This window comes from Melanerpes formicivorus, unplaced genomic scaffold (assembly GCF_026170545.1).
Source record: "Melanerpes formicivorus ecotype bairdi unplaced genomic scaffold, bMelFor1.0.p_v2 SCAF_11, whole genome shotgun sequence".
Classification (NCBI taxonomy): Eukaryota; Metazoa; Chordata; class Aves; order Piciformes; family Picidae; genus Melanerpes; species Melanerpes formicivorus.
Window position 1 is genome coordinate 14,130,955 of NW_027142363.1, and position 21,522 is coordinate 14,152,476.

At 39.5% G+C, this 21,522-nt stretch overlaps 1 protein-coding gene across 3 annotated transcripts in view; it reads right to left on the reverse strand.

The window, feature by feature from the left end:
- KCNJ6 (potassium inwardly rectifying channel subfamily J member 6) overlaps positions 1-21,522 on the reverse strand; it is a 173,870-nt gene that overhangs the window by 110,611 nt on the left and 41,737 nt on the right. The window contains exon 2 of one of the 3 annotated variants that reach the window (XM_068144611.1): positions 16,987-17,035. The exons of 1 other annotated variant lie outside the window; for it this stretch is intronic. In XM_068144611.1, coding sequence (XP_068000712.1) covers positions 16,987-17,011 — 25 coding nt within the window. In that variant the 5' untranslated portion in view covers positions 17,012-17,035. Of the gene's footprint in view, positions 1-16,986; positions 17,128-21,522 lie in introns of those variants that run through there. One more of the 3 variants, XM_068144610.1, reaches the window with a different exon arrangement.

Here is a 21,522-nt window from a genome sequence, read left to right on the forward strand (position 1 = left end):
GAAAAGAAAAGAAAAGAAAAGAAAAGAAAAGAAAAGAAAAGAAAAGAAAAGAAAAGAAAAGAAAAGAAAAGAAAAGAAAAGTGAAGTCAAGTCTTTAATCCCTAATACATAAAATATTACTTGTAGTTGTGTGGGAAGAGAGTTGAGAGGGATATTAAAGCCTGAAATTACCAAACTGTCTGTAGATGTAGTTAGTGAGTATGGGCAATAATCTGTTGTTTAAATAGCAGAATCCCCAGGGATTTTGAGCTCATGTGTTCAGTGTGCATGCATGGCATGTCTATCAAACAGATCAATATTTCACAGACTAAGAACAATTTACATGACAGACTGTAAATTATAATGGCTCCCAAACCAGCCAGTATAAATGGATTCTAAGCAGCATGAATCAATAACAGATGCTTCTTTAATAGCTTCCCCACTGCTGGTGGGGGACAAAAGCTAAAACACCACATCTGTTGTTCTGTTGTCACCTTCAGGTTGTCTGACACTACATATTCCATCCAGAGCTTTGTTCTGGACAATTTTTTTTACATTTTCTATGGAAAATCTTATCAGGGTGACACAGAGGAGGAAACTTAAGTTCCTTACTGCTTATACCTAAGCATATTAAGTTTCTTATATAGACAGGTCTACAACTGGTGCTTATCTAAGCAGAGTTTCCTCTTGGCTTCATAGCCAGATGCCAAGAACAGGATAGTGTTGTTTTGTGGGACACACGATTTTGTCCTCAATTTCAGCAACACAGTTTCAGCAACAGTTAATACTTCTGAAATACTAAGAGTTGATCAGGAGGAGACATACTGTGACTGAGGAACACAGTGCACCTCAGACAAACTTAATTCTCTGTCTTGTTCTCTCACACTCACAAAGCATTCACTTAAGCTATTCCTCACTCGAGCTCCTGCTCGGTTTGCTAATAGCCTTTTATTTGTTTGTTCCAGGCAACAAGTTCATCAATCCCTTGTGTGCTGTTGTAGATCTGCAAGGAATTTTCTGTACACTTATCTTTCTGACTCTGAAGGCACTTGCTCTTTCTCCTTAGATCTCAGCCATTTTTGAGGTCCTTGAATTTTTTCCTTTTTTTTTTTTTTTTTTTTTCCTTATTTTGTTTTGTTTTCCCCACACTGTCATTCCTGATAATTCTACTATGCCTTCTTCCATGACATGCTGAATTTTTTCCATTTGTTCTGTGTTGGTTACTGGTAATGAAAAAGTCTTTCCTCAGGAAGAAAACCAAAACAAGGCACTTCACACAAACCCAAACTAACCATGAAACCCAAAGAGAGCTCCTATTTTCTGAGTAATCTTTGATTCGACAACTGTGTGGTTTATATATCTGCACTCTGTCAACACTTTTTATTTCTGTTATTAAGTTGAAGCTTCTTCTGCCTTTCAGAAAACACAAGAGATCATATCCTGACTACAGGCCTGCATCCTTTAAAAGTGCCTTTCCTAAGGATTTCCCATAGCCATTAAACCGCCAGTCAGTTGTAGTCACTGAAGTATATATTTCTCATTGTGCTCTTTCTTGCAAGTGTAAAGTATTTGGTGCAAGACCTGTATTAATGATTTGCCACAGACTGTTTTTTATACAGGTCAGTGTGTGTGCCTGATACTCTGAAACCTAAAAACTCTGATGGATGACTGTCATAAACAGGAGGAAGAAAGATTAGACTGGGACATGGCAAGTGAATTAGCACCACAGACAAAGCTGCCTGGTCAGTCTATTGGAATAGTGTCTATAAGTCTCAGGGCAAATACCATAGATTGGTGTGTTTCTCCATATGAAAGGGATAGGACTGGAAAAGAGGAAGAAACAAACCAATCCCCCCCCCCCCCCCCCCCCCCTTCTGCAGTACTCCATAGATGCTTGGCTGAGATGGGCTAATATTAAAATGAAAGCACATTGTCACACTCTTCCCACACCTCTGAGCAACAGACTGAACTATACATAAGAAACAGTACTCTTTAACATCTGACTGAAGCACATTGGCTTTCACTGTGCCAAAAGGAGGATGGAAATGGTATCAACACCTTGTTTTAAAAATTCTGTGAGCAAAGATTACAAAAAAAAACCAAACCAACAACCACAACACCCCACCCCCCCAAAGACCTCCCAAACAACAACAACAAAAACCCCAACAAACAAACAAAAAGCCCAGAAGAAGGTAGCTGATATTTGGAGCTCAAATTGTGATTTACACTGACAATTTCAGTGGTAAGCAATTTTTGTGTGTGTGTGTGTGTGTTTTATTGTCTTTTTTAATTTTAGAGGTTTTTATCACTTAGCTCTCCCTTAAGGTATAAACCACCTGAAACAATAATAAACCAACAGCAGCTGCAGCTTTTTTTGTAGACAACACTATTTGTTTTCCCTTCCTTCCTTCCTTTCTTCCTTCCTTCCTTCCTTCCTCCTTCCTTCCTTCCTTCCTGCCTTCCTGCCTTCCTGCCTTCCTTCCTTCCAGCCTTCCTTCCTTCCTTCCCGCCTTTCTGCCTGCTTTCCTTCCTGCCTTCCTTCCTTCCTTCCTGCCTTCCTTCCTTCCCGCCTTCCTGCCTGCCTTCCTTCCTGCCTTCCTTCCCTGCCTTCCTTCTGACTTTCCTGACTGCCTTCATCCCTCTTTTCCTCCCTCCCTTTCTCCCTTCCTTCTTCCCCACCTTTCTCCCCTTCTTTCTTTCCTCCCCTCCCCTCCCCTCCCCTCCCTCTCTATCTTCATCACTTTCCCTTTCTCTTTTCTTTTTTCCCCCCAGCACCCCCTCTCACTCCTCACCGTTATCTGCTCTATTGTGATTCCTTAAGACTTATAAATGTCAGTTCTTCCCCCAAGCCTCCCCCTACCAGATTCTGCTGTTTCAGTTCTCCAGCATCTCTTGCTATATATAGCCAGTTTGTCTAACTGAGTAGCAAAAAAAAATCCTTTACTTTCTGTAGGGAATACCAGCAAAGCAGCAAATATTGCCATGGCAACAAGCCTCTCAATCCATCAGACTCCTGCAGTATCTAATACATAATCAGCAAGGCGGAGACTAGTGTTGAAAAATGAACATGACATAGAGTCACTGCAGGATTTAATATCTCTTCCCTGTGACCTTAATTAGCTCACCTTATTTGGGGTAATTACTCAATTTCTGATGGAGACTTCTATTTTATTTTGCTTTACTGTGGAAGCTGATGTGCGATCTGCCTTAATTAAAATGCAACTTCTGACTTTTTCCCCACAAACATGCCACAAAATGGGAGTTTCTATAGTAACACACAATGCAGACTTAATTTGAAATTATAATCTCTTGATAAAGATGAGATTTCCCCAACCCTCTTCTCAGTGTATTTTCTTTTTATTAAAAAAACATAATAAATTGAGTTTTTTTCAGGGTGGTGGTGTGCCTCTTTTCTGTTCCAAAGGAAGTTTGAAAAAGGTTTCTTAAAATTAAACACTACCATCTGATAGCACTACTAAAGTTAAAAATACACATTCTAAGCATCCATTTTCCTTGTGCATTATAAATTTTGTACCATTTGGTTGCTTTCTGGCCTCCTCGTAGGAAATTATTAAATGGTTTTTCCACAACTGTTTAATGATGTGGAAAAGGGATAATTGCATTTAAGCCAACAACACTTGCAAGGGTTGCTGATAAAAATCTTTATCAAGTTTAATGATAGGCCTTGGATTCTAACCCTACTTTTCTAAGACCTACACTGTTTGTTATGGAGTCTGTTTATTGCTCATTCAATGTGAAAGCTTTACAAAAATCTAGTCCACTGACCAATTTCAATAGCATTTAAGAAGCATTTCCAAGCCTTCTGCTGTTGAGTGGGAAGATGCAGATCTGCAAAATCTTTTGTCAAGGACTTGGAATTGGAGAGGGAAGGGAGGGAGAAGAAAATCTGATTACAGTTGGAGTGTCCAAAATAGGAGCATGCAGGAATGAAATGTTTCATGGAGAACTGGCCTTTATTAGCAAGGCAGGAGTTGACCGACTGCTCTGAAACAGTAGGGTTTCTGGGCAAAGAACAGACACTTGCTGCAAAAGGTCCACATGTAGATGATTTGACAAAGCAATGCTTAGTAAATCACTTCCACAGAATGAAGCCCACTGTTAATCCCTCACACCAGCAATGTTTATCCACAGCTTCAAGTCAGCCCTCTCATGGCCAGGAGGTTTGCCTTTGGATTTACCCTTTCAGACTGTGAAAGTGTTCATAGAGACCAATGCTTCGTTCTTCTTGTGACTCCCTGTCTCAGCAGGAGGAGCTTTCACTTATGGACCTCTGACTGTTTTTCATGGGCCTCAGCATAGAACTCTAACGATGTTTCTCAACAGTGAACATCTGAGTTATGCCAACAGTTTGAATCAAGCTTTGCTGCCAGTCCACCTATTTGCCAACAGGTTTCTGTGTGTTTCCAATCTACCGTAAAAGAAAGGGTAAACTGTATTGATCTGAAGAAATGTACTTTAAAACTAGTCCATTTCAAACTCCTTTGAAGTGTGGTAATTTAAAACGTTGACCTTACACCTGAAAAGAAACAGCCAAACTCCTTTGAAATGTGGTAATTTAAAACATTGCCCTTACACCTGCAAAGAAACAGACTTTAAGAGTTCTATAAAGTCAGTTGATTGCATGGTGAAACCCAGAGCAGAAGAACCTCTTGCATCAGGGGTGCATAATGAACTAAGACAACACTGGCTTTAAAAAAAACCTAGCACATCCTCAAGAAATGGCAACACAACAATATTTAAGCTCTCCACATTGGCAGTCTTTCCACTGTGTGGACTGTCCTACCTGACTAGCAGCCAGTGAGGTCATACCCTCAATACAGGAGTCTGGCCATTCAAAGTTACTGGCATAAAGAAATAATTTAAATGAGCTCATGAGTCTCCTTTCTTTTCATGTTAACATTATGGGCACCTTATGAAAATAGGGAGGTAGAAAAGCAGTAGTTTTTCTGTTCATTTTAATGGATTTTATATTATGCTTTTCACAAATTCTCTTTTAAACATTGCAACCCAGCACATATGATTGAATGCATGCTAAAAATACACAGCATTCACCCACAAATTAGTACAACTGCATGAGTTACTTGAGCCTGAAATAGTAACACTCCTCTCAATAATAATGTTATCATCAAAAAGACATTCAACCACATGCAAGAGCAATATGCCATAGGAAACAAACTGACTTAGCAGGAGGTCTGTAGATCTTTTCTGCTTTGTTGAAAAAAAATAATAAATTGTTCCCTGCCTATAGTTCAAATAACTATTCAAACAATCCTAGAAAACAGAGTAGAACAAGATACTTAAACAGCCTCCCAAAGCTGTCAAGAGAAAGTATAGGTTTTCTAAACTCAACAAAAATGTGCCATTTTTAAGGACATGTAATCATGCAATTTGTTGTCCTTTTGATTTGCAGCTAGGTTAGCAAGTGCTTCATGACACGTGATGTGATTCCGTTGTGCAAGTTCCTAGGAGCTACAGAGGGAACCTGCGATGCAGAGATAGCAGGCTCAGCTTGACAATGATAAATATGTCAGATGATGACAATCATTCTGCGAATTTAGTTCTTATGAATGAACAAAAATGGTAATTTAAACTGTCATGATTTGGAAGCATAATCATCTCTGTATCAGTCATTCACAATCAGTTGTAGTAGAACAGAGTCTGATATTATTCCACGGGTAGTGTGAGCTGTGGGAAGATATACGGATACAGATTTGGAGTCAGACAGGAGCATCAGATGTCACCTCCCTGATAAAACGATCAATTATACTTCACCCAAAGACTGAGCCCGATCACTTACAACTAGAACTTGACTAACTTGATGGAGATGAGGCAGAAAGCCAAATCTATTGTGGATTTTGTCTCCAGTCTCTTTGGCCACCCTGCTCTTAGTTCCCATGCTGGCTGTGTGAAGAAGAACCCAACTGGGGAAGGGCAAAGCTCAGTGGAAGTCTTCGTAACACTGGCCAGTGACTCTTCCCACTTTCAGAAGTGTCATGGGTTTTCTGTCTCCTTGCAAGCTGCTACCTTGTCTTCAGGAATTTAATTGTATCTCTAAGGTCTTGGGACCAAACTGCAGTAATTTTGTAGCCATGTTTAGAACCACATAATGCTTCAGGTTGGAAGGGACTTTTAAAGGTCATCTTGTCCATCCTCTCCACAGTGAGCAGGGATATCTTTAATTAGATCGGATTGCTTACAGCCCTGTCCTACCCGACCATGACTGTTTCCATCCCTAGATGGGGCTTCTACCACCTTAGAATTCTTACTGCTACTCAGATGTACACAGGTGTCCCATAATGACACTAGATTAAAGGGGTTCCTGACCTTAAAACTATAGGAAGGTCGGGAAGGTTATCCTATAACTGCTGAGTGAGTGATAATCCTAATGTGGGGCTGCTGGTGGTGATGGTAATAGGTGGTGCTCACAGGCGATGATGATGGAAATAAAAACCAATCTCTCAAGCAGACTGATACAAAGTTCTTCTGTGAAAACACCTACAGAATAACTTTTTGCCTTGTCTTTACTGGTTAGTGGATCACTTCTTCTAGGCTTCCTCCTAGTGGATCATCTCCTTCTAACTCCTTGTATTTTAATGTCTGAATTACTAATTGCAAGTTTCTAGCCCAACAGCCCATCTCTGCAAGGGTTCTTTCAAATTCTGTATCTACTCTATAGTACTTTGTGACAAAATGTTTCATAGACATGCTCTACCAAAACCATTTCCTCAGACCTGAAGGTATCAAGATTTTCTAACATCTGTCTTTTGCCTTCTCTCCACCATTTGGTGCTATAAGGAAGGGTAAAGAGAAATTCATCCATGTAAGATACTATTCTATCAGTAGGGCTGAAATTACCTGCATCTGTCCTGATTTTATGGTGGACAGAAAGTCAAGTTTGGACTTCAACTTCGACATCCAGTGGAAGACTTCCATATGCTAATGCAAGAGCTAGGCTTCTCAGAGGAACTTTGCTGCTGCTGCTTTGGCCAGTTGAATGTGAGCTAGCAGTGTGCTCAGGTGTCCAAGAAGGATAATGGCATCCTGGTTTGTATCAGGAATAATGTGGCCAGTGGGTCTAGGGATGTGATTGTTCCCCTCTTCTTAGCACTGCTCAGGCTACACCTTGAATTATTGTGCTCAGTTTTGGGCCCCTCACTACAAAAAGGACATCGAGGTGCTGGTGTCCAAAGAAGAGCAACTAAGCCGGCGAAGGGCCTTGAACACAAGTCCTGTGAGGAACAACTGAGGGAACTGAGATTGTTTAGTCTTCAGAAAAGGAGGTTGGAGCAAGGTGGGACAATAAGTGACAGTAGAAGAGGAAATGGCCTCAGGTTGTTACAGGGGAGGATATTAGGAAAAATACAGGTTGGGTGTTAGGAAAAATTTCTTCACAGAAAGTATTATCAAGCATTGGAACAGGCTGCCTAGGGAAGTGGTAGAGTCACCATCCCTAAAGGCATCTAAATGACAAGTGGATGTGGTGCTTAGGGATGTGGTTTTGTGGTAGTACCTTAGCAGTAGTGGTGGAATTGTAAGCTCTAGGTGAGCAGCTGGACTTGATCTCAAAGGTCTCTTCCAACCTCAACAGTTCTATGATTCTCTGATTCTGTGTTGAGAGTGAACAAAACACTACATTTATTAAGCATTGCTTTTTACCTGTCAGGTGAGTAAGAGCTGCATGTTAGTTCTTCCGCTACCAGTATTCTTTTGTCTTGTGCAGCCTTCCTGTTCCCATTATTTTGCTTATATATATATATGGATTAAGAAAAGTGCTTATGAAGTAGGATGATGGCAAAGAGGAATGAGTTCAGCTAAGAACCAGGTCTGAAGGTCCTGAATTTTGAAGTGAGACTCAAAGTCTAATCCTGCAGTTTAAGTACAAGGTGATTTGACAGGGTCTCTGCATGCTGGGAATATTTGAAGAGGAAAGATAGGTAATTTATTTACAGGAGGGATAATAATAGGAAGAAGAATTTGTCTCATTACATGGCAGAATTTCATGCAGTACACAGTGCTAACACTGAGGATCAGCAGATGGAGCCTAACGTCTCCTCCATCTCCTGCAGACACATATGTCTGTGCAACATACCTGGGCTGAAACAACAAAGTGCGCAATGCTGAAGGCTGCAATAGACCGGTGTTGGGGTGCAGAACAGTCCTATTGCACAATTGCTGTTATGCCTGTGTCTGAAAACAGTGCTACACTAACTCAAAGAACAGGTCTTACAGGATTCTTCCCACTCGGTTTAGATTTTAACAGCACTTTTACTGTTGGCAATGATTCTCACTGGAGTCTCTTTGATTTTCTCCTGCATGTAGTTCAAGATGTTTTATGGTAAAAATAATAGTTGTAAATAAAGTTAGAAGAAGCCTGAGCTATGAGTGCAGGCAGTGGTTCAGAAATAATACACTTTGAATTAATATGTTCTGTGCATAAAAGGGACTTCGATATGCAGTCATTATTTTGCCTGTAATATGGTTAATAATGTTATCCCCTGTTATCCCCTGTCAAATGTTTGAAGAGCAATGGAGGTAGTTGAAAAATACAGAGACAATACAGTCTAGCTTTAGAGATTAATTTAATACCCGATTATAAGGCTTTTAAAAGACATCTGTCAATAATACCACGATAAGACCTTTCTCTCATTGTTTACATTGAATAATGCAACTGGGCCCTTTTTCTAATGAAATGAGTCTTTCCCTTTCACATCAAATAGTTTATCCTACCACTTTCTACAATATTTTCCATTCACTGATTCTGGATGCCTTTTCAACTCATTTTCAAAGTCTAAGGGTTTCAAAATCCAATACATTTATGGCACTACCTGATTAACAGCTGTCCTTGCATATCTCAGATACCTTTTTTTTTTCTGGACTGTTTTTCCCTTAACTGTTCATCGTCATTCTTATTTATCATGCTATGCTTACTTCCTAAACTAGAATGCATTATGGTCTCTTATCTGCTTGATAGCTCAATAAGTCTGATTCAGGTCAGACAGTTTCCTACAGCTTTCAGAAACATTGATCCTGCTTTTCATCATTAAATTCAACTCATTTGCTCATTGTGAAGACAATTGATTAGACATTTTTAATGACTTCTTTATCCTGAGTGAGAATCAATTTCCTGCTCTGCATATACAGTGTGGGCTTCGTTTTCAGTACTGCACACTGATCACTTCTTCATCTGATGTCTGTTGTTGGTTAGCACCTTTGGAAGATTGAAGTGCATGATAAATAAATATAGAACCCCTCCCAGTGAATTAGAAGGGTATTAAAATCGTGAAGTCACAGCTCCAATAGCTGGAAATAGACAATTAAGGCTGCAATGCCAACTGGCCCAGATGTGAACGTACACATATTATTCAAGGTATGATGAGAAAACATTGTCACAAAAAGGCTTCAGCCACCCACCTAACTGACATTTTTGGCAACTCAGACCCATATCCAGGTCCTCAAAAACCAATATTTAAAATCTGATGTGACTTCTGCTTTCAGTATTAGATTTTTGCACATGCTTAAGCTGATTATGCTGATTATGCTTATACCTAAATGTATATAGTACTAAATCTCACAATTTTGCCCTACTGCTGATCAATTGTTATTAGAATAGGAGTGTGGATTTGGTTCTGTAGAAAGCAGTGTTGTGGGAAGCTCTGAAGGCATTTTATCTAATAGCTTTGTGCCTAGATTACTTAGATTTGGTATAGTAGATGAGAATTTGCTCTGGGAAGCATGTGATTAAAAAAATCTAAACCATCATCACTGTTCTGTGGACCATAACAATGAAAAGCAAAGGCACTGAGAACTCTTAAATAGTGTTAGACTGTCTGCAGCCTCTCTTCTAGAAATGGATGCTCCTGAGCTAATAAAAGTAAGGGAAGTATTCAAACACACATCTGTGATGGAAAATTGTAATTTCAATAGAATAAATTTTAAGTAACAGTAAATACTGTGTTCTAATAAGAAGTGGTACAATGTAGCCTAGATATAATTGTTGTTGCTAATTGGAAGCCCAGGCATTTTTATTCATAATTCAGCTCCTGGTTATATCACAGTCTGTATTTTGCATTTAATTTTCACAAAGATTTTAGCTTAGCAAAGTACTGTTGGCAGTGCTATCAAAACTTCAGAAGTTTATGAAAAATCTAAGCCTCTAGAATGATGAGACTGCATGAGAATCTTGGTTTTCTTCTGGGAAAAAGCAGTTCTGTCCCTTACACTTGCAAAAAGAAATTAAAGACAAGACCCTTAAAAACTCAGAGAATGCAAAGCAAGTGTTCTTTGCATTGTTCTATACTGATGAGTAGAAGTACTGTCAATCAGCTTCTTGATTAAGACAATTTTCTTTTGTTTCTTATCACATACATAAGCTCACAGTCCTTTGAAGTGCCTGCTAGTGCATCCCTAAAACAATAGAACTTCTTGCTCTCTTGCATAATGAACTCCTGGTTTAGAATCTCATTCTTCTCTTAGAACTTGACCTTTTTCCATGAAGAACACACTGTATTTTTACTTAATCATAATAACATTGCTCTTTCCCTTATTTTCATTGTATGAATCAGCTAATTTCTGCTGAAATAACAACAACAACAGTATGCAGAATAATAAAAGAATACACACTCTTGTAATTTACATTCAACCAAAGATTTAAGGAGTTGTTACAGGTTAAGGAACTAGTGCCCTATTTATAAATAAGTTTTTCCAGCTAATTCGAGTCCAGTGGGATAGAAGAGCTCAAAGGGGCCAAACAGAATATAAAAAGATCAATTTATTTCATTTCATTGGTTCTGCAACTTTCAGTATAGTTTGGGACCACAGTGTGTTCTCATTCTTCTCCTGTTTTTTTCTCTTTGCCCCCTTTCTGAATTTCGTTTTCACCTCTCTCCACCAATCATTTTTGGATATTGGTAACAACAGTGGCTGGGACAAGAGGGAGATAACTCAGCTGCTACACAGCCCTCTGGGCTTTGTCTGCAGAAGGTGGGGGGAAGGGTGAAGGGAGGGGTGTCCTTTTGTTTACAGAGGTATAACTGTTTATGTTAGCAACTTATATATATGGTATTGAACCAACAGTAAGTAGATGTTATGCTTAATACAGTATTTATCTCTGTGGTTTAATATTTGCCACAAAATTACTGATCCAGAAATTATTATCACAACAGAACTCTTTTTCTACTGAAAAGCAAAATATGATGAAAATACATATTGTAGGAAATCCAGCCCTTCTATTCCACTATCCTCCTACAAGGATAACTGGGTAGCTTGAAAATTAATGACTCTAATTTCCTCAAGCATGATCAAATGTTTCCCTTGAATGACTTTTCTGCATGCTTTGCTTTTATTCACTTGAATTTTGCATTGTAAGAATAAATTTATATCAGTGGAAAACGTTGAGCTGGATATTTGTAGTTAGCAATGCTTTCTGAGACTGAAGAATTAGTACTCCAGACCAATGAGATAGAAAGTCAGGCTTTAGGATCAGTTCTTCAAAGTCCTGATTCTATGTATATAAAACTGCATGCACCACCAACTTGTGATATGATAAAGGTTAGGTTTAAGAACAAATGACAAAAATGAAAGGTGTAGCACTAGGGTAGGACAACGTAGAAAAGTCACAATGTCCTATAGAAAGAAAGAGAGAATATTGGGTATGTTTGTACTGTAATGTTTTTCTCACGTGTCATAAAATGATAATTCAGAATAATTAGAACTGTCCAAAAAATTCCAGACTACCCTGGCACATGCAAACCTGAAAATGCTGTGACTTTGCAGTAACTTGAAGTAGAAACAGTTTTTTTCTTTATAAATTCTATCCACATGTATGGGAAAGCAACAGAGACACTTCAGCTTCAGACACTGCAGACAAGAAAAATAAGTCTTGTAGGGTCTGTCTGCTCCTGAAATTATTTCAGGTTAACTTGATTTACCTCTATTTTTTTACCTACCCTGACTAAACTGCATGGCATCCATGGTTCAGAAGGTTTTATGTGGAGTCATCTAAGGTCTCAGTATTCATTATTTCACTGTCTTTGGAAGTTAAGTGTACAGACATCTGAAGTACATATCTTTTTAACAAATGAAGGAACATCCTTATTTTAAACCATCTCCTGCCTCTGGCTGTCCACACACAGGTGTATCTTGTGCCTTAACTAGGCGGCAGAACAAGCACAACTGTTTACTGATGAGCCCCTACTGCTAGAAAGCATCTGAATTGCATGCCACTTCTCTGTTTAAATGCTTTAAGGCAGACAAACATGCCCATTTTCCATTCTAGCCTGTAGCAAGTTCACACTGCTCATGTCACACATTGATTATGCTGCAGCCGTCATATGGCACGCTAGATCCATGCTTCTGGATAATTCACAGCCCAGACCACAGACTTCCTCATTATCATACGGACAAGCGTTTGCACAAATCTATTTGTTACACCAGTGACCTGGAGAACAGAAAAGCTCATTAGGATGACAAGAGTCACACTCATATCTACTCGATCTTCAGCAAAGACCACATATCTGTCAGGGCTTTTAGAAATATCAAAATCCTTAGGAGAGCTTTTCAGGTGCTCTCCAAGCCAGCACGCTACCGTGCTGGAAAAGAAGAAACCAGCCACCCCTTGTCATAAGGTAGATATCCCAGAGATATCAGTTGAGTATTGTGATGCAGACAGCTTGCTTTCACCCAAGGCAACTCAGGAACATGCTGTACAAGTTGATTGGCTGGATAGCAGGAGAAGAAACTTATGGAACTAAAGAGGAAATTCCATTCAATGTCATAATATTGGACCTTGAAAGAACTTTTTCTAAGGTACTATCAAGGCATTCATTATATTTGTCTACTTACTACAATGTCTTGTAATAATTATCTTTCCACAAAGTATTCAAAGGGGTGATCACGCCTGACGGACTGTAGAGTTTTGTATAGGAAGTTTCCCTGAACATCTCATTTTTTATGTCAACAAACTAATTCAGGTTGAACACTGCATACCTTCCTGCCCTGTTTACTATTTGCTCTCATACATTGCTTGCTGTGCTTTAGCTGTTCACAGGCAAGATGATGGCATCATTTGGGTTAGAAATAACAACCAGTGTATGGGAAGCATGAGACAGAGAGGCAGAAGAAAACAAAAACTATAGGGAAAATTAATTTGGTTCCCAGTTTCATTTATGTTCAGCCTTTAAGTATTCTGAGATTATATGAAGTAAATTGTCCAACTCAGGCTATAAAGAAATTTCAAAATACACACGGATTTTAAGGCATTATAAAGGAATTCTTGGACAGCACCCTGGGGCTCAATGTGGTTATGGAGGCTTTCTATTACATAGAATTACATAGAATAAACCAGGTTGGAAGAGACCTTCAAGATCATCGCATCCAACCTATCATCCAACACCACCTAATCAACTAACCCATGTAACCAAGCACCCTCTCAAGTCTCCTCCTGAACACCTCCAGTGACGGTGACTCCACCACCGCCCTGGGCAGTCCATTCCAATGGGCAATCACTCTCTCTGTGTAAAACTTCCTCCTGACCTCCAGCCTGAACTTCCCCTGGCGCAGCCTCAGACTGTGTCCTCTTGTTCTGGTGCTGGCTGCCTGGGAGATGAGACCAACCTCTGCCTGTTTACAACCCCCCTTCAGGTAGTTGTAGAGAGCAATAAGGTCACCCCTGAGTCTCCTCTTCTCCAGGCTAAGCAGCCCCAGCTCCCTCAGTCTCTCCTCATAGGGCTTGTGCTCCAAGCCCCTCACCAACTTCGTTGCCCTTCTCTGGACTCGTTCCAGCAAGTCAACATCCTTCCTAAACTGAGGGGCCCAGAACTGGACACAGTACTTGAGGTGTGGCCTAACCAGTGCAGTGTACAGGGGCAGAATGACCCTGTAGATCTGTGCAAGTGTTATAATAACTTGGGGCAAAGAGTGGTCTTAAGTGGTATGCAGTCCTGCTTCTATATCAGCTCAAAGGCCTTATATCAAATAATTTAGTGCAACATTTATTTCCAGTTCACACTTGAACTTATGTTATAAAATTATTTTCCCCCTCCCCCCCTTTGTTTTTAACCAAAACCAAAACCAAACAACTTTCAGGGTAAACTGTTGTCTCAACAAGCACAATTACAAGGTGCTGTTATACTACTTTGTATCATTCCATCACCATAAAGGTTCTATAGAAACAGGGCAGAAAATAGTAAAAACTTAATTTTTTTGTTTTCTTAACAATTTTCTCTACAATGCAACGGATCTTCTGAGAGCTGAGACACAAAATGTGACAAAAATACAGACTGATATTCCTGCTGGCAAAGAAAAAAAGACTTGGAACTACTACATCAGTGTTCTCTCAAGTCTTCCTCTTAGTATGCAATGTGATGTGAACCTCAGGTATGGGGATTTTCTTCATGCAAAAACATTCTGAGAATCTTTATGGAGAGGAAGGGAGAGATAGCAGTGCAAGGTAACTTCATCAGATGGTTTTGAATGAGAGAAAAAGAGGACTGGAGGGAAGGCGATAATTTTTTTCTGGAGCTGTGCAAAGATGTGGACATAGGAAAGAGATAAGAAGCACAGCTTCTGGGTGAAACGGAAGGTAAATAATAATTTTCCATATTGGCACCTTCTTCAAACAGTCTTTTAAGGCCTTTGAAAGCTTCTATTCCTCAAAAGCCTTTTTTATTTTCTCTGTCCCAAGAAAAATGCCTTGCAGCCCAAACCACAGGGCTACACTATGCTATCTCATTGTTTCCGCATCCCGTTTATTTTCTCTGCACAGGCTTTAAAATAAGTGCCGTGGAATGTTCACTAAGAATTTTATTTGGAGCTTACAATGCAGTTTCTGACTTATTACAATTATTTTAAAATGTCATGAAATCATTGAAAATTTTCGTGAAGGGCTTGTAGGAAGTATGAACAAATCCTCATACAGTAAATCCTTTTAAGAAGCAATCTGTCTTAAGCCAAATAAAAGTAATTTACAAGACAAACACAAATCCTAAAGGAATTGCATAGTTTATTTTTGATTTTGTGTTCCTGATCAATTGTGAAGTCTTATGGAGGCCTCTCCTCTGACTCTTCAAACTGTTCAGGGAGTCTGATTACTTCCTCCTAATACTTTGTGGTGAGATTCCTTCACCTTGTTTCAGAAGGACCATGTAAAGTCCAGCAAGTACCTAGCATGTAGGGCAGATACTACTGATCTGCTTCTGCCTTTGATAACAAGTTCTTCCTTAGCTCCATTCATCTCCCACCCATCCATCAAGACATAATACAGCTAACCAGTATCCAGCAATGCTAGAGAAGTGACAGGGTTGCAGGATGTTTCTAAGAATGATATACATCCACAGAGAAAAACAGCATTCCTTATAGCAAAGAATTTTTCTAGGGTCTAGTATCATTGTCCTTTTGAATCTTTCTAAACTGTACCATTGACCTTCGCATTGTTGCCACCTAGGCTTTGTAGTATGAGGGACAAATACTTTGTATCTATGAATACTGAAAAAAGTACAGGAATGTACTGTAGGGTAGGTCAGAAAATGGAAAATGTCATCTATGAATCTCCCTTAGAAATCTGAATTTTGCCAGGCCCTATGAAATTCAGACAGTGGAGAGAAAGGCAAAGTAGACAGAGCAGCATTCAGACAACACCACACACCTACATAAAAAAACTCCATCAAGTGCCTGAGAGTTTAACTACCCATCAGCATGTTGACATGTGTCTGATGGCATTGCCTGTGGTCTGCTACTGATTAGTAGTTTATTCTCTTCCCATAGGGAGAGGAGCTCTCAGGTTGATTTCTGTGCCCTGTTTCAGTGCACAAAACTTTAGAAATAGGGAATTTACTATATGGATGTTCTGCTGCCTCAACTGTATCTCCCAGACCTGCAGTATCATTTTGTGATACATAATGTTATGTAGCTAGTAGTAGTGGCTCTGCCTTGCAATGGCATATGTAAGGAGACACAGAGAATTATTTCAAAAGGAAGTGAAGCAAACTGTGAGAGCAAAAAGACATGACAAATTCTGCCCTAGGACCAGTCCTGCACACAAATAGCAAAAATTGACTGGAAACATCTTTCTAATGTAAATGACTGTTATGGGTGTCTGTATTTCTGTAGTCCCTGGTTAAGCAGCGGAAAAGATTTCTTCCTTTTAAAGTCAATTTATTTAAGTTTGCATAGGCTTGTGAAGCTAGATAAGGTCTGGGAAAGAGACAGTATTTTACCAGGATTTCATCCTAAATTATCTTCACATTTTGTCCAGAAACAGACTAGCTCATCTGAGCCTTTCAGCTACAAGTGCAGTCTCAAGTTGCACAAGAGGAGGTTTAGATTGGATTTTAGAAAGCACTTCTTCACTGGAAGGGTTATCAAATACTGGAGTAGGCTCCCCAGGGAGGTGGCTGAATCACTATCTATGGAGACGTTTAAAAGATGCATTGATGTGGGAATAAGGGACATGGTTTAGCACCAGGCTTGGTAAAGTTAGATAATCTTCAGAGTCTTTTCCAACCAAATCGATTCTATGATTTTAGGATTCTATAGGTACTACTTCACTATCCAAATCTCACATTATGGCAGAAATACAAACTACCTCTTATCAGTTTCATATTTAAAACAACGCACACCTCTTAGAAACCAGTGAAATCAACTGAAAGATTTCCACATATAGCTCTGGACATAATTCCTGTTGCATGAAACTAGCATAGGCAACAGTTCTGCATTATCAGATTAGATTTCATGTGACCTTTTTTAACCTCGTGAAAGAATGCATGCACTGAACTGAACCAAGTAAATTAGGCACTTAGTAAATCCACAAGTAGTTACATTCTTTTTTTTTTTTTTCTTTTAGGAGTGGAATGGTTTATGATGAAGTTAGGAGTGAAGACAGTGCTGAATGAGGTCTTTGGATGCAAGCACTACTTTCTTGATTTGTGGCATTATGTAAGGGGGAGGAACAAATGGAAAAAGAAAGTGGTTGAACTTCCTATTTGTACTCACTCATCGACTCTGTCAATTTGGCCATCTTTGTTTCTCTTTTGGGCTTCTCCTGGGGGAACAGACAAAATGAAAAAACAAACACATACATATATATATATATAAAAACATAAATACACTTGAATGCAAGTGGCAATGCGAGGGAAGGACATTATTCCCTTATATATATATTTCTATCTTACTTAGGGATTTAACTTTACTCCTAAATAACCTGTAGCTTTGGGGGCTTTTTGATCTCTTGCAGTCACTGTGCTGTATCAACTGTAAAGAGTGTAACTTGTATGCATTTCATTGTGTGTGTATCTAGTTGGAGTAACTGAAGTTACTCAATGAAAGTGATATTAGAGGGGGAAATGCTCCTGTTTTTTCACTCTGCACTAAAATTGGAAAGTGTGTTAGGAGTTCCTGACAAAAGATGTGAAAATGGCTGTCCCAAACCCCAGATCTTCTGAGTGAAAGAAAGCCCTTGTTCAGAAATAAATACATTTCATATGAAAACTTGAATGCGTTTGTACCGTGTCTAATACTGAGATTGAAGCATTGCTTTCTTTATTTCTTTGATGCACAAAGGACTCCTAATCAAATCAGCTTGGTTTTGTCACATAAAATTATTGACATGATCTTTTAAATCTGATTTTATTTTTTTGCCTGATTTGACAGAAGGCTTGGTCAATCAAAAGCCTTTGGAAATGATGCCCCAAAGCATGCCTCAGCCAGAGCAATGGAGGCTGTGTCCAATTTCCTGATGTCAGAGTCAGAGCTTGAGCTGCATTAAGACATCCAGCCCTTCAAAGACCTAAAACCCCTAATTAGCTGGTTTTGAGAAGATACAGTGAGATTGCCCTCACCTTTATGATCCCTGGAACTATAAAAGCTGCCCTATGGGTAAGCTGATCTAGTGATTACTTGTCCTTTACCCCACAGCTGTCTTCAAAATGCAAGCAGCCCAGACGCTCACTAGCTTTAGCCACAGCTGACAAGTCCTGTTGGGAAAGAAGTCAAAACAAATAGGAAAGGGCTGGGTGTCAACACATTAATATTGTGGGTTTGAGCCTGCATCCACCACTGTCAAGGCTGCAAGAGATAGTCTTGAGGGCTATGGGTGTGAAGATGTCAACTCTTGATACATACAGTTGTGGTGGGTTTTTTGTTTGTTTGTTTTGTTTTGTTGTTTTATTTTTCTTCCCAAAAAACATCAGCAGAGGAGAGAATATCTTCTAAAATATTATTTTAATGGGCTGCAATCCTAAACAGATGCTCCTTGTACTCTATCTCAGCTCTGTGATGAGGTACAGGTTTCTGGGCAGAGTGGCCTTCAGTAGCTGCTGAAGCGGCAGTTTACAGAATTCAATGTGGAAGTAGTCTCTCTTTGTCTGGGTCTATACCAACAAACAGCATAGGGGCAAGCCACAGGCAAAGAATGGTGTCAGAATGGTCCCTACCAGGTGTTATTTGACAGTACAGACACACTCTTCCAACACTATTTGGCTATGACATGAGCAGACCCTGCTGCAGAAGTAGCAGGCTTTTGTAAGAGCTACCCCTAGTGCTTTATTTAAGAGTGGGATCATCTTGTGATTTGAGAGGAAGAGGTCTGTCCATCTGTGTCTTATCCCAGTATGGGCTTCTATCTAGTACAAAAAGTCTAAAAGAAATATTTACCACACCAGATATGCTACCATTTGCACTTCAGAAAGCTAGTCTTCTTCTAAGAAAAAGCTCACATTTTGCGGGAATAGGAAACATTAGGATGTATGAAACGTGCAGACAATTCTTCACAAATGGAAGCATATCCTTTAGAGCATTACTTATTAAAAGAAAGGTTTAACGTTATGTCCTGAATCTGTGGTGAGGTTAATGCTCTAAGGCATGATGATAATGTAGCATTCAGCACCAGATTCATGCATTACTATGAAATACAAAAAAAAAGGAAAGAAATAGCACAGGAGTGCCAGCTAGGAAAGAAAAAAGAAAAAAGGACCTATATGGTGATATCTTGCATTATATAAATCATCAAAGGAAAGCACACCACTGTGAAAATCATCAGTAATTTGTGTCCATGTTGCTTTGTAATGTGACCTCAAAACCCCTGCTTCCACTAGAGAATTTACAGTCTATCAGGAAAGAACAGTTGGGGAAGATCAATGTTGAGCCCTGAAGATGGAAGGCTGGATTTATTAGACTAATAATAAGCTGTGATTTTTAAATATTAATACTTTGCTCTTGCATATTATTAAATACTTTTTACTAATTATGAGGTCTATCAGAAGGACATGGGAGACTAGAATGTAATTTCCTTTTAAAGTGGGGGCATGAAATATCTAAGGAGAAGGTTAAGAGATTTTGAGCCTCCAAGTTTGTTTTGAAGAACCTGACCAAGACAACCACTAATAGAATTAACTTTTTCTCCAGTAATGGCCTGAGACCGCTGACAGGTAAGCACAGAAACATTTACATGTAAAAAGATTTCATATCTTCACTGCAGCAGTTAGAGACAGCAGGTTAAATAAGAAAGCTAAGGTTCTCAGACTGTCATCTATGCGCATTTCCCTATGGAGAAGAGGAGGCTCAGGGGTGACCTCATTGCCCTCTACAACTACATGAAATGTGGTTGTAGCCAGGAAGGGGTTGGTCTCTTCTCCCAGGCAACCAGCACCAGAACAAGGGGACACAGTCTCAAGCTGCACCAGGGGAGGTTTAGACTCGAGGTGAGGAGGAAGTTCTTCACCAAGCGAGTTGTTGGTTATTGGAATGTGCTGCCCAGGGAGGTGGTGGAGTCACCGTCCCTGGAGGTGTTCAAGAGGGGATTGGACGTGGCACTTGGTGCCATGGTCTAGTCACGGGGTCTGTGTTGATAGGTTGGACTCGATAATCCTCGAGGTCTCTTCCAACCTTAGTTATACTGTGATACTGTGTGATACTGTGAAAACATGAAGTGGAAGATAAGATTAAACTCATTGCTACATTTGAAAAAATTGAGATTGTATTTACTTTTCCTAAGAGAAATTACCAGGACTACTGAAATTCTGATCTTCCCTCCCTAGAAGATAAAGGTACACTTCTGTGAGTGTAATTTAGGTCTCTTTGGGTTAACTGGCTGTGTCCCCTACCAAGATCTTGCCCACCCCTCAGCCTGTTGATGGGGGTAGAGAAATGTTGGAAAAGCACAGCCTTGGTGCGTGGCTTAGCAGTACCCAAAACACTGCTGTGTTATCAACACCCAGCTAAATCACTGCAAAACAGAACACTATGGGTGAGAGAAGATCTGATCAACATTTAAAAATAAATTACAGATACAAACAAGGGTGGGTGTCAAGAAGATGAGTGTGGGCTTTTTTCACTGGTGCCCAGTGATAGGGTGAGGAGCAGCAGGTACAAACTGGAACACAGGAAGTTCTGCCTCAACATGAGGAAAATCTGCTTTACTGTGAGAGTGATGGAGCACTGGAACAGGCTGCCCAGAGAGACTGCAGGGTTTCCCCCTGTGGAGACTTTGAAAACCAGCCTGGATGCATTACTGTGTGTGCTGCCCTCAGTGAACCTGCTTTGGCAGAGGGGTTGGGCTAGATGATCTCCAGAGGTTTCTTCCAATCATTATAATTCTGTGATTGTGTAATTTTCCTGGTAGAAGGACAAGGGTGCATTCTGTAACTTCCTCTTCAATATTTGTTAGCTTCAACTGGCACAGACTGATGAGATTATTATCTTTGTTTTGTTTATTGCACAGCTGAAACTTCCCTTGCATTTTGGCCAGTTCACAAGTGCAGAGTGCACTGAAATGCTAGGAATCTATTGAAATAATCTACAACTTTGGCTAAAATTTCTGACAGTATTTCATTAATTCTGTACTGGCTGAGCTATGGCTTAGAGCTCAAACACATTATATCCATTACACATGCATTTTGTGGAGCTTTGTTACTTTCAAAAGCAATTCAGTGGTAAATGTCTAGTAATTTCATTGATATATCCTTTAAGGCAATAGCTATTCAATCACTAATTGCAAATTCAAAGAAGAACCTTTTCTGGAATTTTAGCTTAGAGTAATCAATCTTGGGTTATCTTAAATTACTTTTCAAACTACATGGAAGTGGTGTTATGTTTGAAACACTATTAAATAGGAAAATTTCACTTTGTATAGGGTCTTTCATACGTGTGACATCCTCAAATGGTTTACACTAATGAATTAGATACTGGTTGTTAGGCAATGGTATGTAGGCAAATGCAGTACTCATTACATGTTGTTCATTTGAGCAATAGCCTACACTCAGCTCCCAAAAGCATAGCTTATTTTAGGTGGAGAGGGATTGTTGGAAGGAATTGTTTCTCTGCCTTTTGAAGACAGCTCCTGACTGAATAACATCTGACTGGACACATATCCAGTAAAAGGAAAAAATAATAGCTCATCTTTAGGACCTCTAACAATGAATTACACTGTGTTGTTTGCATATTTACTATTACTGCAATTCAAACTTCATGTAAGACATGCCTAGCTTTATGGGAGTCGCTTTCATACCTTTCTGTCCCAAAGCTAAAAAAAAG